At 37.9% G+C, this 14,682-nt stretch overlaps 1 protein-coding gene across 1 annotated transcript in view; it reads right to left on the bottom strand.

Moving 5' to 3' along the window:
- Positions 1-14,682, bottom strand: part of radil (Ras association and DIL domains) — a gene marked incomplete in the record, with an annotated part of 31,706 nt that overhangs the window by 9,767 nt on the left and 7,257 nt on the right. Inside the window, 10 exon segments of the mRNA XM_014011393.1 lie at positions 1,626-1,749; positions 3,503-3,619; positions 3,795-3,907; positions 4,093-4,244; positions 4,388-4,425; positions 5,936-6,066; positions 7,629-8,307; positions 8,394-8,570; positions 8,684-8,799; positions 9,295-9,402. Coding sequence (XP_013866847.1) covers positions 1,626-1,749; positions 3,503-3,619; positions 3,795-3,907; positions 4,093-4,244; positions 4,388-4,425; positions 5,936-6,066; positions 7,629-8,307; positions 8,394-8,570; positions 8,684-8,799; positions 9,295-9,402 — 1,755 coding nt within the window.

Here is a 14,682-nt window from a genome sequence, read left to right as displayed (position 1 = left end):
AGCTAATCATCATAAATTGTTTTTCAGTGATTTCATTTAGAGTCTCATCAGAAGGAAGTTAAAAACTAGGTTATCGTGATGTTTGTGTACTCAACCATACAGGTCCTTCTGAAAAAATTAGCATACTGTGATAAAGTTCATTATTTTCTGTAATGCACTGATTGATTTTGTTTATCCCCTTTTGACACTAAGAATAATGGCTTTGTATTTTAATTTTAATGTCAGTATTTTAAAACAAAAATCAAATATCCACTCATTTCTTGTTTTTTAATACCCGTTTCAAAAATGAAAATCCAATGACCAAAAGATACACTGACCAAGGTGCAAAACCAAAAGCTTTAATCTAAAAATAAAAAGACAAGACAAAGGTCAGGTAATAATGCATCCATTCCTGGATTTCCAAAGAATGAAAGCACATCTCTTATAATTTTCAGAAACTATATCATTTTTCTTTTCAGTAAGGTTTCACGAACATTTTCTCTAACAATCCACCACCATAGAAAACTGTTGTTTAAAAAAAAAGGCTGGACAAAGAATTAGCACTAAACTGCAAATGTCCTGACATGATGTCGCTAAACAAGTGACAAAAACTTCAGAGAGACAATAAACTGGGAGCATTATCTGCTGACTGCGCACACACATCCCTGACAATATTCAACCATATGTTCTTTCTGGATGCACACACACCCTCCTCCAAGTAATAGGCTTACGTCTAGGCATACAGTAATCTATGTTTGAAGAATCTCAAACAGACGAGACATCACAGCCTCCTGTCAAGGMGTGATGATGCATCATAACAGCTGTTTGCAAACACAAACAGATTTAAATTTAAAAGAACCACTGTACATCCTCAAAAAAGACTATTCTCTTCATTACRGTTTGTTTTTTAATCCTGAGCTGCACTTATTGTGTGTGTTGTGTTGTTTAATGTGTAGCTGAATGTGAATGAGTAAGTGTAAGTGCGTGTGTGCCTTGTGAAGCATCCAGTGCAAACGTCAGCGATACCTGCCACAAACTCACTTCCTTGTTTCCATGGACACCGTCAGCAGAGAAATATCAATGAGCGACAAAAAGGGAGTGAAGGAGGGAGGGGGAAACCAGGCAGACAGAGTGGGGGAGAGGGAAGAGTTGTGGATGACATGGAGGACAGTGTAGCTCCTGCATGAATATAAAGGTGTTTCTGAATTTCCTTTTACCTGTCATCTTATGTCTAGTGCCCACCGACGTGTTCAGCAGTGTGTTTTAGTGAGAGTTGGCTGGACATGTGATAAATCACTATTTTATGTACTTTGACCAGGTAATATACAATTAGTAAGGTCAGTGAAACACTCCTTCATTCCTTCCACCTTTGCTCTTTTTGTCTCTATCCCCCAATGGCCAGATGGAAAGAAGGAAGGTAAGAAAAAGGAGGACGTGGAGAAAAAGGAGGGGGTGAAACAGAATGCAGAGAGGAGAAGGGCAACGAGGACAAATCTGCGTTAGTCCCTGTCAAAATGCTGACAAGTACTCAAGGGCACACACACTCACTCACTGTCTCTCTCTCTCTCTCTCTCGTACACCATTAAACCCACTGGGAGGTCGAATGGAAAGGAGAGCGGTACTTTGCATGTTTTTCCCCCTCTTACCTTTGTCCATTAACTGGTTTAATAGTGACACATTGGAGAAGAAGAAGAGGTAAGCAAACATCTGAGCCTGGATTTCTGGGTGGACCAGGTAGCCCTGCAGAAGYTCCTGTGCACTCTGAAACACCTGTGTGCACAAAGAAACCCCACTATTATAAAAAGACATMCCCATGCTAGTATTGCTTTATGTAATTTCTTATAAATAATATGCACAAAGAACAGCCACAACATTACAACCACCTGACTAAAATTATGTGGACTTGTGTCACAAGAGGACATTTTTCTGACACTTTTGGGCTTTTCTGAGTTTTGGAGATTTTGGAGGATTTGGTTTGCTTCTGTGCATCACTTTTTTTTTACAATAAGTCCACAGAAAGACGAGAGGCTGAAMGTTTAGAGATTGGGTCTCAGGCTTTTTGTTGAGCTAATACTTCCATCATGTTTGTCATATGTATCTAAGTGATACTTTTACAAATGCCAGAATCCAGTATTATTGGGAGGACATTACAATGCACATAACTGTTGTTCAGGTTATATTCAGGTTATGTTCAGGGTTTTATTGTTGTGGCTGAAAGTAAACATAAAATACATAATAAAGAATRTATTCAAACAGAATACTTTCTATAGATGTATTTATTTACCACTGCTTTTGTATGTAAATTATCCAGAAAAGTCAACATAATGTGAGTACATGTACATACAATGATAATTAAAAAGTCAAGTTGAAAACTATATATCCTCAAACACTGCTGTAACATATATAGCTGCCTTTTACAGGTGATTGTGTGTACATAATAAGAAATTTATTTGACTCAGACAGATGCTTTCTCATTTAGTCATTTACACATGTTTTATATAATAATCGCAAATGCTGCACATTTCCATTACAAAATCACACAAACCCTCAGCTGTGGTAAACTTGTCTGCTTTTAAGCTAATTTTGAGGTCATAGCTGGTGCTACATTACTGTTCATGTTAAAAATTATATCCACACAGCAGGTCGTACAGTTCAATTTAGATTTTTCTTTCTTTGCAAGATCGTTCACATTWTAATTTAAATGCAATGGACATCAGACTCCAGTGTGAACAGTCCACAGCCCTGAAACAACAYAGCACAGAAGATGTTGTGTTTACCAAACTAAATATGGATGCTACRCATTATTTTGAGTGGATAAATTCTAAAGTTGTTGCRCAGTCAGACTCATTATCTGCCATGCTTGTCCTTCTGAAATGGGAGTGACGTACTGAAAGTAGAGGCAAGAAACAAACTGAAGTATTGATCCTATTATCGATTTGATCCAACACTAATGTTGGTGTAAATATGTCACCCAGGAAAAGACATGACAAAAAAAGACAGACCAGCTGGWTTTACATTTTGTAGCTGAAGATGTGTGGAGTTCCAAGCTTTAAACTACATCAATATTATCATTATTAGGATCAATCGGTTTACCCCTACCTCAATGACGTAAAAGTCAAATAAAATGCAACACGACCATTCAAACTGCAGTTGCTTTGAGTATCATCAGATATGTATCTGATTTAATACCACATATGAAAATGACCCGGGTCACATGTACCGTACATGTTTTACCTACAGTGTGAACGTAGCCTAAATGTTCAATGTCTTGTTACAATTAAAAACAAAGGGCTGTAACCAGCTGCTACAAACATTGTGACATGTCATCACAGTGCAGAGGTCAGATATCAGCTCTTTTATACAGAAGAACAATATCTGAATTATTATTGAAGATTACAGTAAAACGACTTTATTTACAATTTCAGCAAAAAAAATTAAATAAATAAAAAAAGGACAGGTACAAGGCAACAAGATGTAAGTATTTTATGAGTCTTGCGTGTCTTTCACAAAGACACGTGCWTACCTGCAGGACCCGGCGCACAGGTTCAGGAAACCCGACACCTCCTTTCCAGCAGGGCTCAGAGCTGTCAACTGGAAATGGATTACAGTCCAACAAACCTGGCAACACCACATAAAGAGCCTGGGCACACACACAAAACAAAAATGTGTCACAACAAAACTACAGAATGATCATTTTTTTCCTCTCATCTAGCTATCCACATTTAGATACTTAAATTAAACCCTCTGTGAATAATATTGCAGTATTGTTAATCGTTCAGTTCATTATTAAAACCACAATATAAGGGACACATCACCTTAGTGATATAGTAGACACATTGCTGAAAAGTGTACATGATCACTTCTTCCAAGATAGTCATAGCCTCCTCATTAGCTGTTATGGTCGCAGATAGCAACGACTCCTTTGACCCTACAAATAGATGACAGAGACACGCTTAAGAGGTTTACAGTGAAAAGCAAAGCAAAGCCCAACGATGTGACATTATCTCCTGTATGTCAGTGTGAGTAATGGCTCTTCAGCCAGGTTGTTTCCACACTCACCGTTCAGACTTTGTGTGTGTGTGTGTGTGTGTGTGCGTGCGTGTGTGTGTGTACCTTGCAACGTCTCTATGCTGTGTGTGTAGGCTGGTGCTCTTTGCTGGATGAAGTAAAGGATCTCGATGGAGTTGGACATCCAAAAGAAGATGGTCTGCAAGTCTGGAATCAAGTCTGAGATACTGAGCAGAGACAGGGAGGCTGGATCCTGACTACATGGGCACAGACACACACACATAATAAGGCAATAGGTTAAAGAGTTAGACAGACAAACTGACACCATCAAAGTAAACACTACAATACAGCATACATATGCTTTAATTATTTCCAGCACAAGTTAGAAAGTGATACCCACTGCTGAGCTTGCTTCTGAGCCAGCTCCTTTGTCTTCTCCTGCAAAGTGCACACACATAGACCAATTAAGTTCCCATTAAACTTTTAGTAACTGCGTGGGTGAACTACATCTCATGCTGCTTTGCTAATTCACGGAGAGATCACCAYTATCATTTACAAAACCCTGGCCAACTCAGAATGAAATGTGTTTGGGTTCTAAAAGTAAAAAAATAAAAAATAAAACTATCATGTAACTTACTCAGTTAAGAAGCCATCAAGCCACGGAAACAACAATGACCTCATGGGTAACATCAGCTTAAAGGTAAATATTTATAATCTTGCAGACGTTTACCTCCATCACTTAAAAATGTCATAACTTGTTCTTTAAACCAACCTCTGCCCATTAAATTGAACAAGACTCGTTTTAGAACCCAGATACTCTTGTAMTGAATCTGAAAATGATGGGATTCAWTAAACATTMTGCTGAGTGGTGTCATTGCAGCCAGATATCATCAAAAGCAGAGCAAACTACCGCTGTCTTCCACAACGATTTGTGTTGAGATACTAAATAAAATCTATTTCTAGATTACCTTTGCTGTAAAAGTCAGATGATTTTATTTCTTCTGAGTAAGTCATGAAGCTGTTGATATATTTCTGTATCAAAGCTCGCAGAGTTGTTGTGTACATTTATACAAGAGACTGCAGTTCTCCATGATCAAACACATCTTTATGTACTTTAAACAAGAGAAATAGAAAACTGTAAATAATGAATATGACATGACTTTCATTCTAAAGAGATGCTCAGAACATAAAGTGGCTGATGGGTATGTCAATGCAGGAGCCAGTAGTACATAAAAACAGAAATGTGCACCCTCATTACTGCTGCCAGATTATAAAGCTGTGCATCACAAAATTCACTTTTATTTCAACCAATTCTTTATACTTACAGAAATAAATACAGACACCCCTTATATTTAAGTATTTTAAAAATTGAAACATTTCTTGATTTTTAGTGTCAAAATCTAAACATTTAAAAGAGGGAACTTTCAGAATGACTTCAAAGACATTTGAAGCTACTCCTCCAATAATCATATTTTATCAGTCTAAAACTGTCATACCACTTGAGATTTGCTCATTTCATTACTGCTGCTGTTCTCTAAGAGTGCAAATGGTTTAAATATAAAGTAACAAAGGTGCAACGATTACCATTTCTGAAATTTATGCACCACTAAAAGGAGGGAAAATGTCAGAGAACATTCAAGAATATAAATGTTTGAATAAACACAGAGGTCACATCATTTCCCAACCAATTAGGGATACTTTTCTTTTAGTGGAAAATATTTCCGAGAAGACAGACAGTTAGAACCCAACATGGTATGTGGTGTAATTCAGTACAAAATGTGATGTCACCCTTTTCAAATATTCATCAGAGCTGACATGGCTGACTGGTTTCTCTACACAAAGTGATCTTAAACAAATACCAACGTATCACAGACAGACAGACAGACAGACAGACAGACAGACAGACAGACAGACAGACAGACAGACAGACAGACAGACAGGCACTGACCCATGCAATGGTTTGGATTCGTCGAACAATCTTCAACAGCAGTTTTCCAAAACTCCCTGGAGGGAAGGTTGAGGCAGAGTGTTGTATGCACAGACACAGCAGGTATGCTGGTGTTAGCTTGTGGTCATCTCCTGAATAACAAAGAACAAACTTTTTAAGAACATATTAAAAAAAGGGCGGCTGTGGCGAAGTGGTTAGGGGAGTCGTCCTGGAACCAGAAGGTCACTGGTTCAATCCCCCATCCAGCCATCTCAGTCGTTGTGTCCTTGGGCAAGACACTTCACCCACCTTGCCTACTGATGGTGGTCAGAGGGTCCGGTGGCGCCAATGCATGGCAGCCCCACCTCTGTCAGTGTGCCCCAGGGCAGCTGTGGCTACAGTGTAGTTTGCCATCATCAGTGTGTGAATGGGTGAATGTCTGTTAGTGTAAAGCGCTTTGGGGTCTGGAGGGACTTGAAATGCACTCTATAAGTTCAGTACCATTTACCATATTTCTGAAAATAAAAGTTCTTTATTTTTTATTATGTAAAAAACTTGCAGCTAAGATTGACCCGTTCTGGTAGAGCCTGTTCATAGAGTGACATGCACTGGAATCAGTTAGGAATCCTATTTAAACCCAACCTTGACTGAGACCCTGCCGCGCTAACAGCATTTTCTAATGACCTTAACRCAAACAAAATCATATTTGGAGTCAGCAATAATCAAATTAAACTGTGTGGATTTTGCTGACTCAGTCTCAATGTGTAGATATGCCGTCAGTGAGATATTCTTAGAGGGACCAGAGCATCTTGTGACCTACACAGCTGAATCTCAATAAATCCCCTGGTTTTTTAACAGTTAGTTCACATGGCTGAAGAAAAATCTTGGGGTGAGAGAAAAACACAAGAGGCACCTAAAGGATATGATAAAAGAAAGACTTTGGATTTGGCTTTAGGGATCTGAACTTTATGATTCAATGCATGCTAAATTTATGGCCAACAGGTCTTAAAAGGTCACTGTTAGTAYCAATAATATCAATTTAATGGGTATTTTATTCCTGTCAAATTAGTACTTTGACATTTTTTACTTAGAATAAAACACAGAAATGGAAACAAATGATAATACAATTTGTTAGAAACAAAGTGTCTAAAAGTCCATCCATTTTTTCTCATTGCAACTCACAAAAGGAATGTTTGCCAGCTTCATTGTAAAATGAAATTATAATTTTTCTAAACCTGTTTTGTCTTCATCAGAATCAAAGATGGAGAGTTACTGAARGCTATCCAGAGTTTCATCAAACAAAAGACAGAGGTTACAACTCCATCATAAGTGCTTAAAAATGTTATTTATTTGGTCACATTTATTATTTTTAGATCTTGTGTTTAGGTGTATTTTTGATGCTTAAACGATTCACATGTCAGGATTTAGTAACTTAAACATAAACAACAACAAAAAAACTAATGTTCTGAAAATGATAAGGTCTAAAGACTATACTAATAATTATTAAAAAAAACAGACACAATGACTAAAATGTTTAATAGCCTCAGAAAGCATCACAATGTCTGACTTTTCTGAAGCTAAAAGTAAAACCACCATGTTATCATAATTTCCACAGTACTGAATGCTAAGTTTWGTAAACTTCTCTAAACAGAACATTTGTACGCTCAGGTTACATCCTTTTGTATTTAAAGTAATAATAAAAACAGACACAAACCTCCAGGTTCTATGAGCGACATGATTCTGTTCAGCAACTGGTCTTCATGGGTCTGATCAAACTCCAGTTGTAGCCTCCTCTTTTGGCCYCCTCCTCCTCTTCCTGCAGCTTCACCTCCTGACAAAGGTGGCGGTCCTCCTGTTGCGATTCCCACACTGCGGGGTTTTACCAGGTGGGGTTTGAGGCAGCGTCTAACTGCCGGGACACTCAACACCTGCACGGCTCTGTCCTTCAGCAAAGAACCACACATTTTACAAGTCTGAGCCCCATCTTCTCCTTCCTCCCCCGCTGCGTCGTAAAGCTGCCCCAGTGTGCGCAGGCGTGCCAAGGTTTGAGCAGGCAGGGGCTTGGCACCTGTAGGGTCCTTGTACAAAAAGATGTAATGTGCTCCAAAGGAGAGGAGGTCGCCATGTCGCAGCGTAGTAGTTCGCTCGCAGCGGGAAAAGTTCACCAGAACTGTGGCGTTGAGCACGGGCTCAACAGCAACACAGAAACGCTGACTCTCTGACAAATCTTCCCCCTTGTTGTTGTTGGTATGCCGACGGGGTGCGGGAACTCGGCGTAAGCGGCAGTGGAGAGGGAGGATGTCAGGAGAAAAGAGGCAGATGTTTGGGCGAGCTGATGGAGTTTCTTGACCAACAGTGTGCTGCTCTCTGTTCAGCAAGTAAACCAGGCAGTCCTGCGAAACACCAGACAGTCAAAGTAATTGAAACAGACTGAGCAGAGGTGTCTGATGCAACACAGGGACATCCTCCCTGTCCTCACCTGCCGATTGTATCCCTGCAGCAGCAGGAGGTGAGGAGACTGGTACAGAGAGTGTCTCACTCCACCCTGACTCCCATCCTCTTTTTTCCTGCTGCTGGGGGTTCCATCGCGCTCTTTGCCCCTTACTGGACCTGGCAAAGTTGAGTAATAACGCTTGGGCTCCTCTCCCACTCCAAGCTGCAGATTCATGTAGTAAAACACACATGCATTCAAAATTGTGAAGAGTTTGAAACAGTTCAGCAACTAACGACAATCAATTATCCCAAGTGGGCGTCAGCAGGAGGCCCCACCTGGTTAAGGCTGGTTTCACTGAGGCTGCGGCAGAAAGATGAGTTGCTGGAGCGGGGCAGGGTCAGCGTCCCCTTTGCCCTGTTCCTCTGGAGCTTACGAGCCTGGGCATTAATRTCTATGAGGAGGCAGAGAGGAATGAGAAGTACAAAAAACAAGAAAGGAGAGAGAAGGACAAGAAAGGGGACAAGTGGAGAATAACAAAGAGAGATGAGGACAGAGAAGGGAAAGTGTAGAGAGAAAAGAAGAAGGTGTGCTTTAATTTGGTGTATCCATTTTTATTACCATGAATGTTTGACACATGATTCTGACAGTCATTTTTTCTGGCTGTAGTGGCACAAGCACATTAACATTTATGTGAGAGCTGGAACCAACAAGTCCAGGTTTGGGTGAATCAAAGTCAGATGAAGGAAATGATGCTGGATGGACCAACAACAACCACATGAAAGGTGAACTAAGCAGCTCCTCGTGACTCGAGCTGGAGTAATCTGAGGCCATGCAATGGCTCACRTAGATGTACTCACACATCACTGGCACATGGGGGTGACAACGCAGGTAGAGGTAGTCTTCATGACAATGACTGACAGCCACCCTACCTGAGGCCAGTCCCCACCTTTAGAGCTGGACTGTACCGCTCGACCAGACCGCAGGGGGGAGCTTCTGTGTTTGCCCAGCCCAGACCGACTCATTAGAGCTGCCAAGAACTGGGGGGTTCTGGGCCCTACAGCAGGGTGGGAGGGGTTAGGAGGGAAGGAGGGGTTGAGAAAACAACCCCGCACCCAAACACCAAGCACAGATTTACCCCCAAACACACAAACCTTTCGCACAACACAAGACATGCACTGTGGGGTGACACACAWTGGAAGTTAGTGTGCAGAGATGTACAATTAAAAGGTGGGACTCAGGRTTTTCCTCTTTAAAATGATAATCCAGATTTTTTGATGTGGGGTTTTGTAAAAAAAAGTTAGCAATTAAGATCTTACCTGTTGAATGACTTAATTTTGGAAAAGTAGAGCTTAAGTCTGACATGACTGATGAGCTGATGGTTTGTCATGAGGAAGAGAGACCAAATTTAATCACTACACACTTAATGCCAACTCTAACAGAAACTAACATATTTATTTTTTTTCACCTTTACGTTGCCGTCAATTTCACGACATCATTATTTACACAGAACTTGTGACTATGGTTATTTTGCAAGAACAAATAGCAGCAGTGGCATTTACAGTACAGCCTGGTGCACTGGCAGGAATAGCCTAGTATTTCCATCAACAAACCATGTAATGTTAAATTAATGGCAAAGTAAATGGTTATAAATAGTGTTCAAAGGAGCTTTAATTTTAGTTAGTTAGACTAAATGACTAAAGCAATCTACTTTAGTCCTGAATACACACATATCAGCCAATAGCTCAACAGTTTGGTCAGAATTAAACTCTATTAGTCCAATATGAGGTCAATCAATAGGCCATCTATAACAGGTAAGATAATAATTGTTCATTACCCTTCTACAGAATCCCACTTTAAAAAAGATGAACTATAGCATATCATTGTTTTATTAAAAACTGGCAAACTGGATATTAGTTTATTTCTCTACTTAAATTTGAAACAATTTATCATTCATGCAGAAATGCCTAATGAGTGTGCTCAGTATCATAATGTTCAATTTGTGCCAAAATCCAAAATTACTTTTTTCATGTCCACAATTACATTGCCAAATTTAGGATATTATGTGTTATAAATGTGACACTTTATGCTACCTGTTAACTGCTTCAACAATAACAACAGCAGAGTCAACCATAGACTCATTATATTAACAGACTAACTGTTCCTACCTTCTCTCACTGTTGGGCATTGAACTGAAGCCAGCAGGAAACAATTTATGGAGAATGTCATGTTGTAGTTTTAGAACCAGATTTTGTGCACTAGACATGTGGAGCTTTAAGTCCTCCTTTTCTGCATATACTCATAACAATATATGATCTTTCTTTTAGGCATAAAATGGCTAATTATAGTTAAACTTTTTTGTTATCAGAGATGTATTTTTATTATTTTTTTTTACAAAGGAAGTTGTCCTAAGCACATTAAAAACATGCATACTGATACAATCATGACATCTGAAAGCTGAATGGACAGAAAAATGTTTTGTCACTTGCTAGGTGGATACACAGCTCATAAGAGCATAATTTTGGCACAAATTATATTTCAGATTAAATTTTAGGAAGATAAACAACTAATTTGGCAGTAAAAGTGTTCATGATGTCAATGAAAAACCTGTGTTACCTTTTAAGTGTCATCTCATTTATAAAAGTGTATGTGAGAATACACACAATTCACACATGAGCATGCACGCTCACACATACACCAAAGGGGAAAAAAAAAACAAGACAAAAATTATAGCACAAAAAGAAAGAAACAAAGTCCAGGGTGCATGTTTWGTAAATAACAGAGAAAAGGTTAGTGTGAAATTAAAAACTTGTAATATGTGCTAGTAGTTTTATCACAAAAAGCATTCTTTGCTGCTTTATGATTTTCTTTGTTTTCCAACATTACAAAAAAGGGATTTCATGTTTCAGTTGTTAAAGTAACAAATTGTCTTTCAGAACAGCAGAAAATGCTTTAACAGGATAAAACTGCAAACAGAAGATTTTCATGTAACATAACCAAGAAAATACTAACATCAAGACTAGATTCATCTTTCAAACAAATTAAAACATGATGGAATATTTTTATGTACTGCAGAGTGTCTTTTGGGTCCAGAAATTAAATTAAATCGCTACACTGTGTCTCACTGGATAAAACCCATTACAAAAAATACAGCAGTTTACATTTTAGGACACTGTCTTGTTTCTACACAAAGTGTGTGTTAATTCACAACTAAAGTGTTACCAAATCAAGTTTCCATTTTTAATTTTGTAGAGAAAATATCAAACATAGTAACTTTGAGCCCAAATGTGTACACCCAAAGACATAAAGAGCACTTTTTGTAAACAAAACTTTATGATGTAAGTCAAAGTTTTTGATCATTATGGAAGAAAATGTGTCTCATTTTTATCCTTTTTACAGTCAGACAAACATCTGCCTGGATCAAGAACACACAGTTCTGCCCAGCTTTTAACATGATGACGAATTATTCACAGTGCAGGTAGAAACTTTAACAAAAAAAATGTACTTAAGAAGCTGATACTGAGTTTCTGAGTTTGCAGGACCCACTGGAAATGGGTATCTGTGCACAGGGAGAACATGCAAACTCCACCCTRAAAGGTCCCAGGCTGGGATGTCATCCTGCAACCTTTTTGCTGACAGACAACAGCTCTACCAACTAAACAAAAAGTTCCATAAATAACAAGCAGCCACTGCAGAAAGTACAACTGCTTGTTTTCTGTTCTGAACATTGCACAGTATTTGACCTCAGCCTCCGCATCCCAAAAGATTATAGAAGTTCCTCTCAACAGGTAAACCATTAAGAGCTTTGAAATCCAGCAGAAAAATTATTAATAATATTACTGCAATAAACAATATTGCAGCAGGAAGGTTCTGGCTTTGAAGCTCAGCTGAGGTTTTTCTGTGAAGAGATYACATGTTCTCCCCGTGCACGAATGTCTTTTCTCAAAGTACTTACTTTGTTTCCTTCCACAGACAAAAAATCATGCATGTTCCCTGGAGATTYTAACAGTGAGATTACTGTGTGTGCATGGTTGTTCATCTCTACTGAATGCTACCTCCGACCCGAAACAAAATCAACCGGGAATACAAAATTATTGGATAAAGCTAAAGACAATTGTGCTTTATCTATAACATTTTCAAGATTTGTAATATTCAGCCATAACAATAATAACAACTTCTGTTTTTATGGGCAGACAGATTCCTACACATTTAAACTGTGCTGTGGAGGATTAAGAAACAACTCTTTTTTATTAAATAAAACACTGCCGAAAAAAGTCTTTAAAGCTTACAAAACGTTCAGAGAGATGAGATGCAGAGATCCACAGCACTGAAGGCAGCAGTCAGGTCTAAAAGCACCAGAACAGCAGAGTTCCCCAAAATCAGCACTTAAAAGAAGGTCAATAAAAACTTTTAAAAGAGCTGAGTCAGCGCTATGGTAGTGTTAAAAACCTGACCAAAAGTTTTTTCATAGACGCTATTTTTAACCATTCAGCTATTTGCAGCTGAATAAGATCAAACTTTGTTTATGTGAGAACATCATAAATATGGCTACTCTCCAGAACAAGACTGGATTTCACCTACAATGTTAAAACCTCTTTGTAGTAAAAGATAAAAGTAACGGTAAAGCTGAAAAAAACAGATTTTTTAAATAATTGTTTGTCGTCAAACAAGACAATTATTTTGTTATAGTGGAATTAAAAAATTAAAAACAGTTTGTAAATAAAAAAGAACTATATTAGGAATTAAGTTGTATTAAAATACTATAGGAAAAATACAAAAATATTTACTGACACCAGCAGAAACAGTAGAAGGCTGCAAATTATCTTATATTACTGATATCCATTTCATGACAATAAATATTCAGAAAACACCAGTGTTTAGTACCATTTTCAATCTAAAATACTGAAATATACTGTTATTAACTCAGCTATAAAACTAAAAGTTATATAATGGACAAATTACTGGTGCCACTAACATCCAAATACAATTCAGTTATAAAGCATGGTGGTGGGTGCAGCATGATTTGGATCTGCTTTGCCACAATAAAAGTCTAAGCATCTGTCAATCAAAAATTGTAATTCTGAATTATAAATGGGAAAAATTTTAAAGCTTTTCAACCAGAAGTAACAAGAAATCTGATTCAATTATTTTTCCAGCCTGCCTAATAAATAATTTATTTAGATAAATTATTTTTGTGTAATTATAATTTATCTTAGGATRCACTAGTAATTCTGTCTGAAATACAAGTTTACAAACTTTTTCTTACTTCTGTATCTATTAAATTATTTATTTACAGGTCAAACAGCAAAAATATGGAGCTATTTTTGTAGTTTGCCATTTTTTTTTAGAAATAAAACTTTAAATATATTTATATTTTTATTGACCTGTTAGTTTCCTCTGATAGATGTAAGTCAGAACCTCTGAGGCTGCTCGATTTTTATAGCATTTTCATGCATTTCCTTTATACTTAAAACATATTTCATATGAATCAAGTGTTTTGTTTGTGCTCTGAGGCTTTCAATGTACAAAATAACACAAAGAGTTACAAACTATTAGAAAACACAGCGAACTTCAACTTTTTCATGAATCTAGGTAAACCTTTTTTACTGACGATTTTAATCTATTTTAGAGGCTTGTATTTTCCACTGTATTGTGTAAAAATATCCAACACTACCAAACAAGAGACAACTTATCTGATTGCTAGATAAACTCTGGCCGGCACAGAAGTTGACATAGCAACCAGTGCAGCCTGGCACGTTTCATAAGAGAGGTCGGTGTTGTTGGAAAGTGTGTTACTGAGGCTAAAAATGCTCACTAGGTCTCTCAGAAAACAAGCTGTTTCTGAGCACATGTGTGTGGAAAGAGCTAACTTTACAGCAAAACATTTACAAATACAGGTCATATTTTCTAAAGAGGCACACATAAAGACAAAAATAGTGTGGACTGCTGCATTGCAGATGTAAAGTCATAATAGTTGTTTTGAGTTGAGCTGCGTATAAGTTACTTTTTTTTCTGTGAGATCAACTTTGTTCACAATCAGTTCAAGCAGTTCAAGAGATTAGGTAAAAAAATAAAGAAGTAAAAATTAAAAATAAAGCTCACATCTATCCATCCTGTGTTTCAAAACCTTTAAAGAAATAAACTGGTAAACTGTTCATTTATCTGGGATGTATGACAGAGTGTGTGTGACAAATACTCTGTGCAGCGTCTTCACAGCGTCTTATTAAACCACACAGGAACAGAACCCTCTCTACAAGATAATGTGACGAAGGCTTTTATTCTGCATCACACACACACACACACACACACACACACACACACACACACACACACACAC

Source organism: Austrofundulus limnaeus, unplaced genomic scaffold (assembly GCF_001266775.1).
Source record: "Austrofundulus limnaeus strain Quisiro unplaced genomic scaffold, Austrofundulus_limnaeus-1.0 Scaffold80, whole genome shotgun sequence".
Classification (NCBI taxonomy): domain Eukaryota; kingdom Metazoa; phylum Chordata; class Actinopteri; order Cyprinodontiformes; family Rivulidae; genus Austrofundulus; species Austrofundulus limnaeus.
The sequence above is the reverse complement of the archived record's forward strand: the minus strand, read 5'-3'. Positions and strand labels throughout refer to the sequence as shown.